At 36.6% G+C, this 18,991-nt stretch overlaps 2 protein-coding genes and 1 pseudogene across 3 annotated transcripts; all 3 read right to left on the bottom strand.

Moving 5' to 3' along the window:
* Positions 1-5,991: 5,991 nt before the first annotated feature.
* On the bottom strand, positions 5,992-6,645 carry LOC145565023 (putative mitochondrial protein AtMg00310). Its single transcript, XM_081625143.1, has one exon. It carries the CDS (start codon positions 6,643-6,645, stop codon positions 5,992-5,994), a length of 654 nt encoding a protein of 217 aa, XP_081481269.1.
* Positions 6,646-10,418: 3,773 nt separating this feature from the next.
* Positions 10,419-12,347, bottom strand: LOC145563770 (protein PIN-LIKES 2 pseudogene; annotated as a pseudogene). Its single transcript, XR_014094600.1, has 2 exons — positions 12,224-12,347; positions 10,419-11,866 (listed from the first exon to the last, which is right to left on the bottom strand). The product of XR_014094600.1 is annotated as a protein PIN-LIKES 2 pseudogene (transcript).
* Positions 12,348-16,316: 3,969 nt separating this feature from the next.
* Positions 16,317-17,477, bottom strand: LOC145565021 (uncharacterized). Its single transcript, XM_081625142.1, has 4 exons — positions 17,322-17,477; positions 16,982-17,229; positions 16,560-16,814; positions 16,317-16,464 (listed from the first exon to the last, which is right to left on the bottom strand). The coding sequence occupies exons 1-4, from the start codon at positions 17,475-17,477 to the stop codon at positions 16,317-16,319; spliced, it is 807 nt and encodes a 268-aa protein (XP_081481268.1).
* Positions 17,478-18,991: the final 1,514 nt, after the last annotated feature.

The following is an 18,991-nucleotide window of genomic DNA, read 5'->3' as shown; positions in this document are numbered from 1 at the left end:
AAGTGAAATAAAAGAGACTAAGTGATATTTTTTGGAATTTTGAGATATTAAAAGAAATTAGTGCAAAATAAAGCTAATGAACTTTTTTTTTTTTTTTTGATTTTTTATTAAAGAAAATAAACTTGAAAAATAAAACTAAATCTTGAAAAACAAACCTTTTTTCTTGGGATAAAACTAAATCTTGAAAAATAAGACTAGGAATACTTAAGCAATTGAACTAAATTTTTTTTAACAAGGATAAAAATAACAATAATACTTGAACTTAAAATATTTTTGTGTTTTTTTTTTTAGGAATCAAAGATAATAACAATACTTTAAAAAAAAATTATATTATATTATGCTTTTTATAAGCTAATAACTTTAAAAAAATAAAGCCAAATTAGAGAGATTTTAACTAAAGCAAAAGATTAGAGGAGAATTTTTTAGAGAGAATTAGTAGGAAATTTTTGGTGTGTTAAAATGAGAAAATTAGGGGGTATTTATAGGAAAATAAAGGGGTTAATTTGTAAATAAAAAAAATTAAATAAAATATAATTCAAGGATTTAAATGGTAAATGTCAAGATTTTGGTAATAATGAGAATATTGATATTAAATTCTTTCGTTTTATATGTAACAAACTACTTAATCTGTTTTGCAAACTGAAGAAACGAAAAAAAAAAAATCCACCAAAGGGGACATGATCCATAAAAGGAGCTACATCGTCATGAAGTGCTTGTAACTAATTGCTACAAACTTAAATTACTACTGTTGCTCCATGCATTCCTATCCCCATGAATTGCTACAAACTTAAGTTGCTTCATGCATTCATATCTCCACTAATTGCTACAAACTCAACTTACTACTGTAGCTTCATGCATTCATATCCTTACGATCTGAATGATCACTGTCACTCCATCAATTCATATCCCTTACAGTCCGCATTATATTCCAAAAGCTAACAAAAATATATTGTGCTTCCTTATAAATTTCGACCATTATCAGCCTGTTTTACTTCTATCCACATACACGCTTCCTATCGATAGATGATCATTGATTCAATGGATCCGAATTGATATTTATCGGATCCAATATTAATATCAAGATATAAAAAAAAAAAAAAAAAAAAAAAAAAAAAAAAAAGGCAGTACTATTTTAGCCTGCGGTAAAAAAAAAAGTATAAAAGGAGGTCCCTTTAGTACTATGACATGTAGTACCTCTTTAGGTGTGGGAATATTTGTCATTCCCTACATTGGTTGGGCATGAGTCTTTGGAGTAGTGGACTTTATAGGTAAGCTGCCAAATAATAGAGTATTGCACAAATCGCAAAAATCACTAGATAAAATGAAAAAGTACTCTATAATACTCTAAGTGAACATACCAATATAATTATTATACTTTAAAGGGTTAAACAATACTTGTTTATAACGAAAATGACATATTCCCCTGACGAGACAAAAAATATTGTACTTTTATACTATACGATTGTTATACGTATACAAAAAAAATACGGTAAAAAATACCCACTTTTTACTATAAAAATAATATTACCCCTATCCAAATCTCCTTTCACCACTTATTTCTTAGCTTCTTCTATCTCCCTCCTTACCCGAAAAACCAAATAAAACCACCATTAATTTCGGCCTCCATGTTTCAAGATAACCAGGAAGATCAGCCTGTTTTCAACTTTGAGGAAGACATGAGGATGATACGGGTGTACTTCATGTACAATGTGGGGCTAGTGGACCTCCTAATGGTTGCATTAATTTACTTGCTAATCCACAAGTAAAGCCCGAAAATTACTTAGATGAAGCAGGGTAAAAATGCATGTGGTGTTAGCTGTACTTCAATATTTTGTAATTTAGTAGTTTAGAAGTACAAATTGTAACATGTATTTTGGAAATTATGAATAAAAATCGTTATTATTACTCGTTTTCTTCGTTTTAAATAATAAAAAAAAACGTCATTAACTTTATAAAAATATTTAGCAAAATAATAGTAATTATTTACAAAAATAATAACTATAATAATAAAAGATAATAATAGTGATAATTACAAAAGTAGGATCAAAATTTAGTGTCTACAGTGTGTTGTCATGAAATATAATATGGCAAAAGAGATTACTTGGAGAATAATCAAGGAAGATATAAGGTAGGAAAATAAGATGATCAAATCTTTGTGAGATGGAAAATAAGAATTAGGGAAATAAGGAATTTGAGGAAGAGAATTAAAATACAAAACTAACAAAATAATTAACCCAAAATTAGCATATGGTGGCCGAAAATATTGAGCATATCTATGTTCATATTTTTTGACCTCTACTTATAGTTTTAGGGAAATATTTGCTAGATTTTAAGGATGAAAAATGATTGCGTAAATAATATCTTTTTTATAAAATAATTAATAGGAAAATACCAATTATTCACTATTTAATTTCACTAAGAAAATCAGATTTTCTTTATCAAGAAAATCCGAAAAGTCCTAGTTAATTATTTAGGAAATTCGGCTCTCTTAAAATGTAATTTTGCTTAATTAAAATATCCGAAATATATATAAACAATCCGGCTTTTAAATAAAATAAAGGGATAATAAATCTTATCCAAAATAATTATTGAGTTTTAAAACACTTTTGGCGCCAAAATTTAAATATCATTTTGGCTCCAAAATTCAAATAGTAAAATAAATTACTAAAATACCCTTTTTGAGAGAATACTAATTAATTAATTAATTAAAAATATATTAACCTAATTCAAATTATTGATTATCTTATTAGGCGTGATTTCAAGTACAAATTCCATTTAAACCTGCAAGAGAGGGCGTGATAAAGAGATAATATATATATATATATATATATATATATATATATATATATAAAGCAACATAATAATATTTACTCCACAAATCATCGGCATCATAATAATCTCATCATAGCATAATATTATTAACAAGATCCTAAGCATGATACTAACATGATTAATAACAAATCCTAGCATATCACTAATAAAAAATTAAAGTTTTATCCTAACATGATACTAGAAATCAATAAAAGCATCCTAACATGATACTAGGGATTAATATAATATCCTAAACATGATTTTTATTTCAAAAGAATAGTTAAGTGATTAAATTACTTACTTTGAAGGCTCGTACCTGGCCTCTTTCTATTAAAACAATACACACGTTAATTATTTCAATAAAAATATTAAATCATATATTAATTAAAATATAGATTTGGGACCAAACCCTCATAACTATCAACTTTTCACGTCGAGGTCTTAAGCAATTTCGAGTTTGGCTAGGTGTATTAGTGTCTCGTGAAGGACGTATGGTGTATGTGTATGAAAAGGTTTTGAAAAGGTTTAGAAAATTGAGAGAGAGAGAGAATAAGCTTTAGTTTAGAGAGAGAAAGAGGAGATTGATGATGATTGTGGATGATCGAAAACAGGGAAAATCGGCCCTATTTATAGAGAAAACAACCGAAAAAGATCAGAAAAGGAGTTGGATTCCGACTCGGAGTAAAATAAGATTCATCACGGCACGATAGGTCTATCGCGAAGCGATGACTTTATCGCATCGCGATAAGCCCATCGCGACGCGATAGATTCTGTACGACAAGATTTCGTACAGAATCCGACTTCCAATCAAATTGGGTAGCCGAAGTCCATACTTATCTTTATTAAACCAGATTTAAATCCTTTAAAAAAACACTTGTTTTATCCAATGTAGAATTCTTGATCATTATCTTTAAAATATAGGATAAATTGGAACCTTTCTAGAAGATAATAACTAATGCTAAGGCCTTTAGAACTTAAAATAAACTTCTAGATATTTCTAGAAAAATTAAGATAAATCCCAATGGTTTTAGAAATATAATTAAAAATTAATGGAACCTCCTCATGATTATTGGGTCCGCATATAAAGCTCGATTTAGGCCCAGTTTAATATTTTAACCATAATTTCTTCGTTATAACTCGGAATTGAGCTTATAATATATCGTTGGAAACCTCTTCTCGAGCTCCATCCAACTACACAGTTATTGGACCCATACTACGGACATACTAAACTGGATTGGACGTTTTTCATAAATAGGACACGAAATGAATATTTAAAACAAAAAAAAAAAAGAAATTCACGAGACTCTTCAACATTTCACCTTACTCGATAATCAATGACATGAAAAGTACTCATCACTAGGTTTGATTTTTGGGAGACACAATCAGGTGGCTACACCTTATTCTATGGATTAGCAAGTCAATAATCTCATAGTTAAGAGTATTTTGCCAAATTTGATATAACCACACTGTCTTTGCCAATAGCATAGATTAGATATCAAGAGGCATATCTAATTAAGAAGCGAGATTAGCATTTAACCACCAAATTTACTTGCTCGGAACTAAAACAACTCAGAAAATTTGAACATAAACATCATTAACCTCTAACAATCTGGATGCAACATAACTAGAGTGAGTGTAAATTGAGATGAGGCAATAAATACTAACGATTTATAACTGAAACTCTAACCACATAAATTCAACAACATATAACTTGAGCTGATTTTTTTAGAAAGTCTACTCTTTAATTAATCCTCTAAAAAATTAATCGCTTAACATAAGGAAATAATAGTGAATGTCTAAAATAGTACCTTTTTTTTTTTTGGGAAACAAAATCAAGAAAGTATTGAACGACTAAGCCACTTCAAAACAAAACTCGACACATTACACTGTTATTACTTATTACTCAAACCATTGCTAGATGAGATCATATGTCATTGTTGATTACGGATCATTTTGAGAAGTGAGTCAAAAGTTCTCCTATTTTTATAAAACAGCTCAAAAAAAAAAATTACGGTTTTTTTTAAAAGACGGAGTAATTACATATATGCCGGCAACACGGGAGAGTCTCGTCAATTCATAGCAACTAGATGAAATATACACTACGTTCCAGTTTTTATCTAAGACTTAAACACATATACTTTTTTTTTTTTTTTTTTTTGACAAAAGAGCTATCAAATAAAAGGAAAAAACAACCAAAAACAACGACTGTCAACCCAAAAAACTAAAACTGAAAATACAACAACTAACGACGTCGGGCACAACCAGCCGACCATTGAACAGGAGTGACCTACAAACGAGAAACCTTTTGAACCTGGCAAACCAAAAGAGACTGAACTAAATCCCGCAACTCCTGAATGAGCCACTAAGCAGAAATTTCCATTGAACCAGAAGGAGGAAGAAGAGTAAGGAGGGCAGCACAATCTGTATAAAACCGGATTTTCAAAAAACCCTTGTGAATAGCAAACTCCAAACCAGATACAAGCCTGAAGCTCAGACTGCAATGCTGAACTTGCCATAAAAGCCCGACAACCACCTCCCAAGACCTCAGAAGAATGAAGATCACGGACTATGCAGCCTGCTCCCGCCCTATAAGTAGAACAATCCCAGGCCCCGTCTAAATCAAGCAAGCCGTTGGAGAAATATAAGGTAACCCCCGCAGACACAGCCACTTGACATCCTGCCTAGCCTCCAAACTAACCGAACGTGAAGACCTCGCAAATCTCTTCCAATCTAGAGCCTACATGTTACGAAGAACCCAATCTGATGCCATACCAACAACTGACCCAGGCGACCAAACAACTTTCCTAAACCTCAATTGATTACGAGAAATCCAAATCGCCTAAAGGAGAGCAAATAACAAAGCAATGCCCTTCCAATTTCTCGATGACGAAAAAAAAGAGAAATTGTACTCAAGAACCAAAGACTAAACAAAGGAAACTGCATAAGATCCCATTGGATGCCCCACGCTCCAGACAGCCAAAGACTACAGATAGTAGGACAATCTCTGAATGTATGAGACATAGATTCCACATCCACATGATAAAATGCACAAACTGGATCAACACAGAGGCCTCGAGAATTGAGAATAGTCGTTAAAGGAAGAGTGTCGTGCAACAATTTCCAACCAAATATTTTCCACCGAGGAAGAATTAATAAAGTCCAAAACTTCCTCCACCATGCTTAAGAGATTTGAGATGGACTACCACACATGACCCTAGGCTCACAAAGGAGAGCATAAGCAAATTTCGTTGTAAAAACACCATCCCTAGTAAACTTCCAGTAAACAAAATCATCCATTAAACGCACGGGTCGATCCAACGAAAGAATTCTAGCAGCAGAGCTAGAATCAAACAACCCGTGAATAATAGTAGCATCCCACGCGCAAGAACGCGGATCAAGTAAAGAAGACACAAGAGTCGGTCGAACCGACTTGGACGAAAGACCCGTAAAATGAATTGGTCCCCCCGGAACCCAAGAATCCTCCAAAATACGAACTCGAGAACCTGAACCAACCTTCCAACACAGCCCCTTCGACAATAAGGGCATCCCCAAAATAAGACCCCTACAACCCCAGGAGGGACGAGAAGCCGAGAACGAGTCAATAGAACGAAGAGCCGGATACTTCGCAGACAGAAGCCGAGAAACCAATAGCTGAGGGCACTGAATAAGTCGCCAACTCTGCTTTGCCAATAGGGAAGAGTTAAAAGGGGCAATACTACGAATTCCCAATCCCCCTAAACCCTTCGGAAGATGGAGCAACGACGAAGACCGAAGAGCCAATCCTCGATTAGAAGAAGAAGATTTCCACCAGAACCTGGCTAACAAATTATCCATTTTGGAACATATAGAATCAGGAATTTGAAAACATACAAGATGTGATTAAAGGAGGCAATGAGCACTGAGTTGATAATAACAAGCTTAGCTGCCAGCGAAAACCGGAGAGATGTAAAGGCCTGTAGACGTTTGGCCACCTTGTCCAAGAGGAAACCAAACTCAGAGAATTTACTACGACCTAAATCAACATGAAGCCCCAAATAAGAACCCAATCTAGATTCAGATCACATTTTCAAACAACAAGACAAATAAGCTCAGTAATCCTCAAGAGTATTAGAACTAAACTTGACAAACGACTTTTGCAAATTAAGCTTTTGACTTGAAATATCACAAAAAGCAGAAAGCACATTCAACACTTATTCACAAGCTGGAGGAGAAACCTGGAAAAATAGCAAGGAGTCATCTGCAAAGAACAAGTGTAAAATGGTAGGAGCCCCCCTAGCAATTTTAATACCCTGAAAAAGGCCTTCTGATTCTGCCTTACGCAACATAGCCGAAAGAACCTCCATGCACAGAACAAACAGGTATGGAGATAGCGGATCTCCTTAACATAGACCACGCTGAGGACGAAAACCCTCTGTAGGTGACCCATTAACCAACACCTGGTATGAGACTGTAGATACACACTTCATAATTAGATGAATCTAGTAGGGAGGAAACCCAAAAACCTGAAGAACCCTACACAGAAAGTCACACTCAACTCTGTCATAAGCTTTATTCATGTCTAGCTTCAAGGCCGCATAAAAACGTTTCCTGGCTTTAGAAGCATTCAAAAATGAAAGAATCTCACGCACCATCAAGCAGTTATCAAACATCAACCTACGAGGAACAAAGGCATTCTGAAAATCCGAAACTATGTCTGGTAGTATCCAACGTAGACGGCGAGCAAGACACTTAGCTATGCATTTATAAAGAACATTACAAAGTCCTATTGGTCTAAATTGAGAAACAAGTTCATGGTGATCTACTTTAGGAAGCAAAACTAAGAATGTCCGATTCCAGTCTTTAAGCAAATAGCCATGAGCAAAAAAGAACTGGACAGCATTCACCACCTGATCACCCACCTCACTCCAATAGGTCTTAAAAAAGGTTGAAGTAAAACCATCATGACCTGAAGACTTATCATCAGCAATACTAAACATGGCCTGCCTAATAGCATCAGCCGAAAAGGGGATTAGCAGGGACTAACGATGTCTATCAGACAAAGAAGGGAGGTGAAGGGAATCCCAAGGGAACTGAGAAATAGGAGGTCGATCCAAATTCTTACTGTATAAGGATTTGTAAAAATTGAGAACCAAAGAATGAATATCCCCCACAGTCGAAACCCAAGAACCTTCATTGTCCTTAAGCCCTAGAATAGTGTTCTTATGATGTCGGGCCTAAACTGCAGAAAAAAGCAACCTAGAATGCTCATCACCAAGCGCATCCCACTTCACTTTTGCTCGTTGTCTCCAAAAAAGAAATGCCGCCTTAGCCTCCTTTATTTTTTCCATCCTAAAAGTACTAAACAAACAACATTTATTCCGTGAATCAAAATTAAAAGAAGCATTAGTGACATCCGCAACCAAAGCTTTCCAATCAATGCCCCATGCCTTTTTATGAGAAACACACCAAGCTAGTAAACGATGACGAAGAACACAAAGTCTTTTTGATAGGAAAACATAAGAGACCTAGGGATATGTTTAACAAAAGTAGTCCTAACCATAGCAGCAACATCCACAGTGTAGGCACCAGTTTTCAACTCTATAAGGACGATTGTATCTACCATAAGGCAAAGTGTCACATAAAATAATTGCCGCACGATCAGAAAACAAAATGGGTTGGTGATGAACTGAGGTACCAGTTAATCCGATCCTAAAGCCAATGGGAAGTAGCATATGCCTTATTTTATCTCTCAAAAGTGGGGTCCATAACTATTCTCCCATTAGTCCTGGTGAAAGATGGCCCAGAAAACGGAATATCAAGTAGCCCATTATCCAATTTCCACTGTATAAAATTATGATTGCCAGGAATATCCAGAGTACCACCGACCTTATCCGATAAATATTCAACCTGGTTAAAATCGCCAACTAACGCAACATTCGGGTAAGAAGCTAAAATATCAGAAATTTCCGACCGCACAGTCACATGATCAGAAACTTGAGGTGCACCATACAGAAATAGGACATTTTTTATAACCAAATTCTCCACAACTCGACATAATATTATATGCGAAGAAACCAAGAGAGGATCAATCAAAACTGGGGCAAACCACAACACATAAAGCCCACCACTAAGACCCGTCGAATCCACACCTACAAAACCTGAACATGACAAGGAAGATGATTTATGCATTACAGAATTTACAGACACCATAGTTTCAGCCAAAAAAATAATATCGACACCATAAGAGCGGACTAAGGACGCAATGTAAGGAATTTAAGGGGAGTCCGCCCGACCCAAACCCCTACAGTTCCACGCCATAATCTTCATCTATCTTCTGGTGGCCTTGAACGGGCGGCCACCGAGCCCTCAGAAAAAGAACCAGAATGAGACACCTGATCTGGAAAAGAAGTACCAATTCGTTTACGTTTCTTAAACGGGAGCAAGGATAAACTACTAGTAGCAACAATCTCCGAACCTTTTCTCCCAAAACAGAACAGAAATCCATAGTGGAACTCGAAACCAATCTCTTCTTAGAACAAATTGAAATCACCCTCCCTAACGGCAAATATGAAATACATCCCTTGAATAGATTCCTCACAGAATTGTCATCTTGCCTCATAGTTGCAGTCTTTCTTTAGCGGAAAACGAAGATTTATATACGGATGAAGTACATAAGCAGATTAACAACAAAAGCTAAAAAGTTCAACATTACAAAGCACTGGAGTAAAACATGTCATTTTTGTCCAAAAGCAAGAGCAACAGTGCCCCCTACTGTAAAACAAGTTCACCAGGGTATGCTCTCCCTAAGGTCTTCCTCAAATGTATCATAGGCACAACATAGAGCCCCAGTATGGATCTTTCTTCCTCCTCCATGCTTAGAGCATAGTTAGCAAGATAGCGAGCCATGTAATTTGCCTTCCTAGGCACATAGCTGAACCTAAAGTGGCAATCTTTCTTCAAGAACTCTCCTATATCAGCAAGAATTAGGACCGATTCATGATTACCAAAGCTTGCATCAGTTTCTACTATGATATATGACCTCCAATCCAAGTCAAGAGCAAGCGCCATTCCACCCCTAACTGCCAATAGTTCAGCTTAAGCAGGGTTTCTGGCTTTGATTTTCCAGGATTTGCCCAGGAACCAAGTTCCATTCCCCCTTCGTATAACACATCAAGCGCCTGCCATTCCTATCTTCTTTCAGGCCCCATCAGCATTCAGCTTTACACTACCTTCAGTTGGTCTCTTCATTAAACATAAACAACTAAAAAAAGGAACTTTGTGTGTAAAGGTGCTCTCTTATGACATTGCTGACTGCAACTAGTACATTTAGCATGACAGCCGACAGGTTTTTGTGTGTTTATACTATATCTTTAACATGAAAATTCATTCCATGACTCCATGTAAACAACCGAAAAAAGGAAGAAGCTAGTGTACGTGTTTAGCTAGATCAGCAAGACTAACCATTTACAAACTAAAACGACACTTGGACAGTTAAAGACTGATTAAATCTAGCAAGAAAGCAAAACATACAGATGAAAAGAAAAGATGACATTGGTATAGTATATTCCACAGGTTTATGAACTATTAACCAAAAAGAGGTACATGTATCAGATAGCTACACCATGAGAAACAATGGCAACACTTGCACAAATTTCTTGAAATAAACAGTTGAAGAATAAAGTGAAGGCAAACAATAACGATACTAAATGAATGACATTAATTTGAAAAAAATGATAATGTACAGAGAAAGGGATGCAAGAGCCAGAATGTGCTGCCAAAACAGAAGTGCTGAAGCCTCTCTAACACCATAACCCCGCAAGCTAGCAATTGCTCCTAGTAAGATGGCACTTGGAGTCGTATATTGCAAGAAAAGCACAAACATGAACATGTGATCACCAGCAACTACTATGTTCAGTTTATCAGCCAGTGCTATTACGCCAATTCCTACCAAAGGAAGGACCAAGAGCCGTGCCACTATGATACCAATTGTTGTACGGAGTCCAAGGGTAGATTCATTTGGCCCCTCAGCAAGCATGCCTCCGAGAATAAGCATCACAGCTGGGATTGTAGCAGCAGCCACAATTTCTAGACTGTCAGTAATGAATGCCAGTGGGACATCATCACCGAATACAAACTCTTTAAGATGAGGTACTATTCCGATAACTATAGCTAACAATGAAGCAATGGTGGGCGGTTGGAGTATATGCTGAATGGGAGTCTGCTCAGCAACAACTTTGATCTTTCTAGCTACTTTATTTGGACCAGCAAAACATGTAACTGACATGGGTGTATTGCCTCTTGTGATTGCTCCGTCTCTAGAGTCAAGATCAGGTATGCTTGAAAGACTCGAGATGCTTCCGAACACCCTTGCTATGAACGGGGTCTTAGAATGTTCTGTTGCTTTGTCCTCAATTCCAGGCCACTCGGCTTCCACAAGAAGTGGTGCACTAACATGATCAGCTCCCTCCTCCTGAATCTCATCATCTTCTTGGACAATCTCATAGTACTCCATAGGAGGCTCCATCATATGATAAACAAGTGTATACACAAAAATCACAGCAACCCACTGCGCAAATGACACATATGCTACCCCTTTCCTATGACAATCCGGCCCAAACAGATTATCCGAGCTATGACAAACCGAACTCACAATTGCAAGAGGCAGATTCCCTGTATTCCCAAACCCAGTCATAATAATTGTAAATCTATTAAATTCTGGAGGCGGTCGACATATAAGTACCACCACATAACCTAACAAACACCCAATAAGGGTACTAATCACCAAATTCACCGGTATAAACCACCATTGAATGAAATTTTCGAGAGTAATCGATTCTCCCAGATCAGTAAAAATCAAACAAGGCAAGAACAATACAAAAACAAGCTTGCTAAGTAGCTTAAATGTTGCTCTTGGAATCATTTCGAAGCGCGAAAGCACTAATCCAATCATAGTAAGGCTTAATAGCTTCAATAATGGAATAATTGCACTCAATACATCTTCACGTTCTGAATTCATATTACTCTCAAACAACAATCTACCAATTTGAGCCATTATTTCTCAGATCAAAATATGTTTCTGCACCATCAATAAAACAAATCTAAGCAATATACTATATGAACTCAGAATAAATTTTGACAAAGTATATCATGAAAATTCAACTACCCAGAAAAAAAAAAAAAAAAAAAAAAAAAAAAAAAAAAAAGCATCATACAAATTGATTAATTAAATAATTCAATGATTAGCAATTTTGTCATGCAAAAGAAAAACCCAGAAAGTGAATCTAATAAAATAATTGAAAGCAATAATGAAAAGGGTATGTAATTAGACAATTAACTACTGTACTAACTAATCTACGAAGTATAATTTAAAAATACAATAATTCACATAGTTGAAAATGACAGGAGTAGTAGTAGAACAGAGAGAGAGATTTACATGGGATTACACGTTTTGTTGATGAGTGCTTAGAAAAGACGAGATTTGTTGTGCATTTTCCAGAATAGTGACGAAAGATTCCCAAGAGTGAGGCTAATTAACAGAATTTGAGTTCTTATTAATCTTCTTTTATAGTAGAGTGTATATACCATGGCTGAAGACTTGAAGCAAGATTCTTTAAGGAATAAAGATGGGGTTCAAGCGGCTACATCATGGGCCAAGATGGCTATGGGGTATGGCCCACTTAGAAATTACCATATAAGATAATTTAAAAATAATTAAAAGTTAAAAATTATTTAAGCGAAACGGTCGAAGTTGAGATTATTTGTATCAATTTGTCCTAAAAAACTTTATATAAAACCGTGACATTACCTTGACGTTTTTTTTTTCACATATTGATTATATTTACACATTAAAAAAATTTCAAATGTCAAAAACAAAACGAAACTGATGAGATAGTTGTTTAATGTTTTTATGAATTATTTAAAAACAAAGGGAAATTCTAAGCTGTGCACTCGTCAATTTCTTAAATTTCTCACTTGTACCCACGATTTTACAAAGTTACATAGTGTACCCTCAACCTTTGACACCGTTACAAGATATATCCCTACCGTTAAGGTGTTGTTAGTTAGTTAAGTGAAATACAATTATGTTGTAATTTAGGGTGGTTAATTACAGCGGGAAGCTTTCCCTCCTAAAGTTAGGAGGTTGTCTAGGGTTTGCGGCAGCCCTCTGTTTTCTATTTAATCTCTCCTCCCTTCATTTCCCTCTACAATTCTCTCCTCCCTTTGCATATGAGTAAAACATGTCTCACTCAAGGAATTCGTTCTCTTCCAATTCAGAATGTTCCTTGGAATTCATCAGCCCTAGGTGCTATTGCAATCCCACCAAAGTGCAAAGTTGAAGATCTCTACCACAAGTCGCAACCCGAGAAAAAGGTTTCTTCAAGTGCAACGACTGTGGCTATTTCAAGTGGTTGCTGGAAAGCGATGCTCTAGGAAGTAAGGTTGGAGATGAAGAATTAGAGCAGATTCGAGTCCAGATATTAAGCATGAATGAAAAATTGAAGGAATTATCCTGTTACTTGAGGGTTGTATTAAAATTAGGGTTATTTATGTATGTAATGTTAGTTATTATCGTGCTTATGAAAAATGGTCAGAATTAGGAACAAAAAGTTAACTCTGCAAGTTGTGTTTGTAGGAAGTATGGGGTGGAATTAGGTTGCATTTTGTTAAATGGTTGTATGTTTATCAATGAGAAATGCTAATATAATTGATTTCCCCTTACAAATTAAGAATTAATGATTACAATCATATTTATTTATTCAATCATATATGGTCATATATAACAATGATTTAACTGGATATATATATATATATATATATATATATATATATATGTATATATATAAATATATATACATATGTATATATATATATATACATATACACACACACATATATATATATATACATATATATATATATATATATATATATATATATATATATATATATATATATATATATATATATACATATATATATATATATACACATATATATATATATATACACATATATATATATATATACATATGTATAATGTATATATATATATACATATGTATATATATATATACATATGTATATATATATATATATATATATATATATATATATATACATATATATATATATATATACACATATATATATATATATACACATATATATATATATATACACATATATATATATATATACATATGTATATATGTGTATATATACATATGTATATATGTGTATATATACATATGTATATATGTGTATATATACATATGTATATATGTGTATATATACATATATATATATATATATATATATATATATATATATATATATATATATATTGCAATTTTGTCAAAATACAAACTCTTGCACTACTAGAAAACTGCTGAATACCGACGGAATCTTTACGACGGACACGAAATTCCGTCGGAAAGCACATAATTTTCGAGGGATTTTTTTTCCGTCGTAAATTATGTGCTTTCCGACGGATTTTTCCGTCGTAAAGTATAATTTCCGACCGAATATACATCCGTCGGAATACAATTTTAAAAATAAAAAAAAAAAAATTTTTTTACTTAAACCTAAAATGCAATCCCTTGCCCTAAATTCCCAGCACTTTTCCGCCTCTTTTTCTCCTTTTCTCCTCCTCCTCTTTCTCTCTCCTCTTCTCCTCTCCTTCGTTCTTCCTGTCTCCTTACTGCTCCTCTTTCTCTCTCCTCTTCTCCTCTCCTTCGTTCTTCCTGTCTCCTTACTGCTCCTCTTTCTCTCTCCTCTTCTCCTCTCCTTCGTTCTTCTTACTGCTCCTCCTCTTTTCCTCTTCTCCTTCGGTCCTTCCCCTTCTCTTTCCTCTTCTCCTTCTACTCCTTCCTGTCTTCTCTTTCCTCGAGGTGAATGTCGACCATCAACAGCAGCAACAACAACCCACACATGATTATCAACGACGCAATAACGAAGGTTTTTAGGCGAAATTCGACCATGAAAAGTCTAGATCTAGAGTTTTCATGGTCGAATTTCGCCTCATAAACCCAATATCGAGGTTTAGGAGGTGGAACAAGGTATGTATCTCTTTATTTAAAATTGTTGGATGTTTTTTTCGATTTTTTTTAATATTTACGGTGGTTGGGGCTGTTTTGGTGCCGCGGTGGGTGGTTTAGGTGGGCGGTGGTGGGTGGTTTAGGTGGACTGTGGTGGGCGGTGGGTGGGTGGTTTAGGTGGACTGTGGTGGGCGGTGGGTGGGTGGTTTAGGTGGACTGTGGTTGGTGGGGTTAGATCTAGGTTTAGGTGGGGGGTTGTTCGGGTTTAGATCTGGGTTTGGTGTGTCGGTGGTGTGTGGGTTATTTCGGGCTAGGGTCGTGGTGGATGGGTTATTTCGGGTTGGGGTGGGTTATTTCGGGTTAGGGTTGAATGGGTTAAGGTGGTGGTAGATCTAGGTTATTGGTTTAGGGTCGTGGTGGGTCTGGTAGGTGGATTAGTTCGGGTTAGGTGGGTTGTGGTGGCAGTGGGGGTTGGATGTGGTGGTGCGTGGTGGTGTGGGGGTGGGGTGAGTTTTTTTTTTAATTTTTGGCTTGTGGGTGGCAGTGGGGGTTGGACGTGGTGGTGGGTGGTGGTGTGGGGTGGGGTGGGTTTTTTTTTATTTTTTTTGGTAGAAGTTTCGGACGGAAATTCCGTCGGAATTTTCCGACGGATTTGGTTTCCGTCGGAAATTTACGACGGACTTTTCCGGGCCTCAATTTGTCTTCCGATGCATGATTTCCGTCGGAAATTTCGTCGGAAATGTATTTCCGACGAAAATTTCGTCGGAAAAGGCCATTTTTCCTACAAAGGGTTTTCCGACGACACGTTCCGACGGAATTCCGTCAGAAACCCTATTTCCGACGGAAAATAGGGTGTTTCCGAGGAATTTTTTCCGTCGAAAAACGGCAATTTTCTAGTAGTGTTGTAAATGTTAACACTTAAAGGCAGTAAAATGCATGCATGTGTTCAGGTTTGTTCCTAGCTCAAAAAGAAGTGCACTGCCACATTACTATATGTCCTACCAAAATAAAGTTCAAACATCCAGTTTTAGACCCAAAAACTTGACAACACATAAAAATAGCTTGCTAAAGCATTGACAGCCTATTCATGATTTTCCTAGCTCTTGGACTTAAACTGCCAGAGGGATTTGGTTAGCTTGCTGATGGCCCTGCCTGGGTTACTGATGGACCCGACTGCCTTGCTGATGGCCCAGGCTGGCTTGATGTCCCTGGCTGCCTTGCTGATGGCCCTAGCTGGCTTGCAGAAGGTTGGTTGTACTGGCTAAGGTTATATGCTTGGGCAGGAGGTGGCTAAGACAGTGTCACTAAGTGCTCGATCATGGAATTTGCCTCTGTCTCATTAGTGGAATGCTCCCTGGTCCTTTTCTTCTCTTTTGATGCTTTATTCCCCTTCTCTTTAGTAGTTGGACCACCCTTGCAAGTTACAGTGTTATGTCCATAACTCATGCATTTTTGGCATTGGACTATAGCACTCCTTTTGCCTTTCCTTTACTCTCCTTGTTCTCTTCTCCTACATCTGGAAGGCCTTCCAATACTTCTTTTGATAGTAGGAGGAATGAGCTTGCTAACCTCTATGTGAGACCACCTCTCAGGGTCAGGAATGGCTGAAATGTTCCCACTATATGTCTGCTTGTATCTAGGAACAGAAAACCAGCCACTGACATACATTGCTGGTTGTTTGCCATCATGTAATATGGCCCTAATGTCATGCCTACAGGGGATACTTGATACTTGCCACTTCCCACAAGCACATTCCTGTTGTTGATAGAGACAGGAATTATACTCCTTCCAACATGCACTTTAAATTCACCTCTGCCAGAACTGAAGGCTGTACATGTCTTGGATTCTTTGGTAAGAACTCTTAGCCTCTCAGTTATATTAGGACAGATTCCATCATCTTTCCACTGTTCAACTATATGTTGTCTGGTTGCATGTCTCACCATGGCAATTCTTCTTACACCTTTGCATATCCAAACAAACACCCAGCTGTTAACTATGTAATAAACAAAATTTCAAAAAACAGAACTTAAAGTTCTTCCAACTTACCTTCAAGAAGAGTTAACACAGGCATACATCTCTCTGTGCCTATGGTGCTGTTAAAGCTTTCAACAAAGTTGTTTGTGTTTTAATCACTCCTCATAGTGGGGTCAAACCTCCACTTTGTCCCCCTGTCTAGTGGTCCTAAGTCCTTAAACCACTTAATGGCCCCTAATCCAGCATGTTCTTGCAGTTTTTGTAAAGCTTTCTTAAAGCTGAATATAGAGGTTGCATTGGTGATTGCCCAAAAAAGCTTGTGTATAAGCAGACCAGGGTATTCAGACTTGAAGTTTTTGCACAAGTGTCTTGCACAGTACCTTCTTTGGATCTTTGGCCATACTTTATCCAAGGATGGATCAACACCCTAGCAATCACAGAGTTCATGTAGTTAATAAGTGCAAATATAATATTATATAAAAAAATAACTTGTAAGAATTGTGAACATCAAAGTCATACCTTTTGTCTGTCTGAAATTATCGTCCAATCTTGTCTTCTTGTAGATGTCACAATTTGCTTAAGGTGATGAAAAAACCAAGTCCAACTTGATTTACTCTCAGAGTTCACCACAGCTACAACTACTGGGAAGATTTCATTATTACCATCAAGGCACATAACTGCCAATAACACCCCTCCATAATTACCCTTGAGGTTGGTGCTATCTACACCAATTAACCCTCTACAACCATTGATCAAACCCTTGAATTGAACTTCAAAACTTATGAAAATAGATCTGAACTGTAGTGTAGGTTGTGGTGATTCCAGCCTTGCCCAAGTACAAAATGCTACAGAGTTGGGATTTCTCTATTTCAGCAGCTCACAGTAAACAGGCAGTAGAGCATAGGACTCATCATTCCCTCCTTGTATCATCCTAATTGCAATCTTCTTCATTCTGTACACAGTTGAGGCACACATTGTCAACCCATACCTTTCTTGAAGTAAGGCATTTAGGGACTTAGCTTTGATATCAGGACTGGCCCCGATGTCCTCAAGCAACTTATGTGCTGCCCAATCACATGTGCACATGGGACTATGTGTCAAATTCAAGTCACAGCTATGCCCTGGTTGCCTTATGGATTTGATGGCCCAAGTGAAACCATCTGGGAGTTTACTTGCACGAATCCTCCACTCACACTTTTCATCTGCACACTCAGCTGTGTACCTAAAGTTGTCTGACTTTCTCACAACAACTGAAAACCCTTCTTGAATACAGAAGTCCCTAAGAGCATCCTTAAAGTGGTCCTTATTCACAAACAACTTCCATTTCCTCATCTTAATTTTCCCAAAATCATAGTCATCATACACCTCCCCATTCATATACAATTTCTTAAAATAACCCTCATCTTCACCATCCCATTCAACTAACTGAAAAGGTTGCCAACCATCATCAACATAATTCAAATTTTGCAAATCATTAACAACTTCATCAATTACATCATCACAATCACCCTCATCATTGTCTTCCTCATCACTTCCTGGTTGGAATTCACTCTCAATATCACTGCATGACAACTCAGTCTCATCCTCTTGGTTGTCATGTATTTTCCTATTAACCTTCCTCTTAGGCCTATCATTGTTAGATGAACCAGCAGCATCCTCAACTGTGGCCTTCTGTTGGGGACTCAAATACCTTTGAGTTTGGCTGTTGTTTTTGGGATCTTTCTGGCTCTAGGAAAACTTGTTGTCACTCTCCTTTTCTTGTTTACGGTAGGAGATATGGTTTGGGTTGTGTGAGGTTGAAGTGACTAGTTGATATGTGGTGGAGAGGGGGTATTTCTTCTAGTAATCTGGGTAGTCTTTGGACTCTAGGCTGAGTTAGTTGATTTGGATTTGGAGAATCTGAAGGGCTAAACCTTGGGCTTCTTCTTAATTAGGAGAAAGAGGCGGTGTTGGGCTAAACCTTGGGCTTCTTCTTACATTTGGTGAAACTGATGATGTTGGGCTTGACCCATTTGCCCTCCTGTTTCTGTGGTGGGGCTTCATATAAAAGTTGACTTTGTGGCGTTGGGTTAGGTACAACAGGCTGAATTTCAGGTTGAATAGGGGATGGGTTTGGGTTCTTGCTCCTCACTTGTTGGGCCAAAATCCAAATGAAATTTGGTTTTTGTAAACAACCAACCCATACATCA

Source organism: Chenopodium album, chromosome 10 (assembly GCF_948465745.1).
Source record: "Chenopodium album chromosome 10, dcCheAlbu1.1, whole genome shotgun sequence".
Lineage (NCBI taxonomy): Eukaryota > Viridiplantae > Streptophyta > Magnoliopsida > Caryophyllales > Amaranthaceae > Chenopodium > Chenopodium album.
This window is presented reverse-complemented; position numbering and strand designations above follow the sequence as displayed.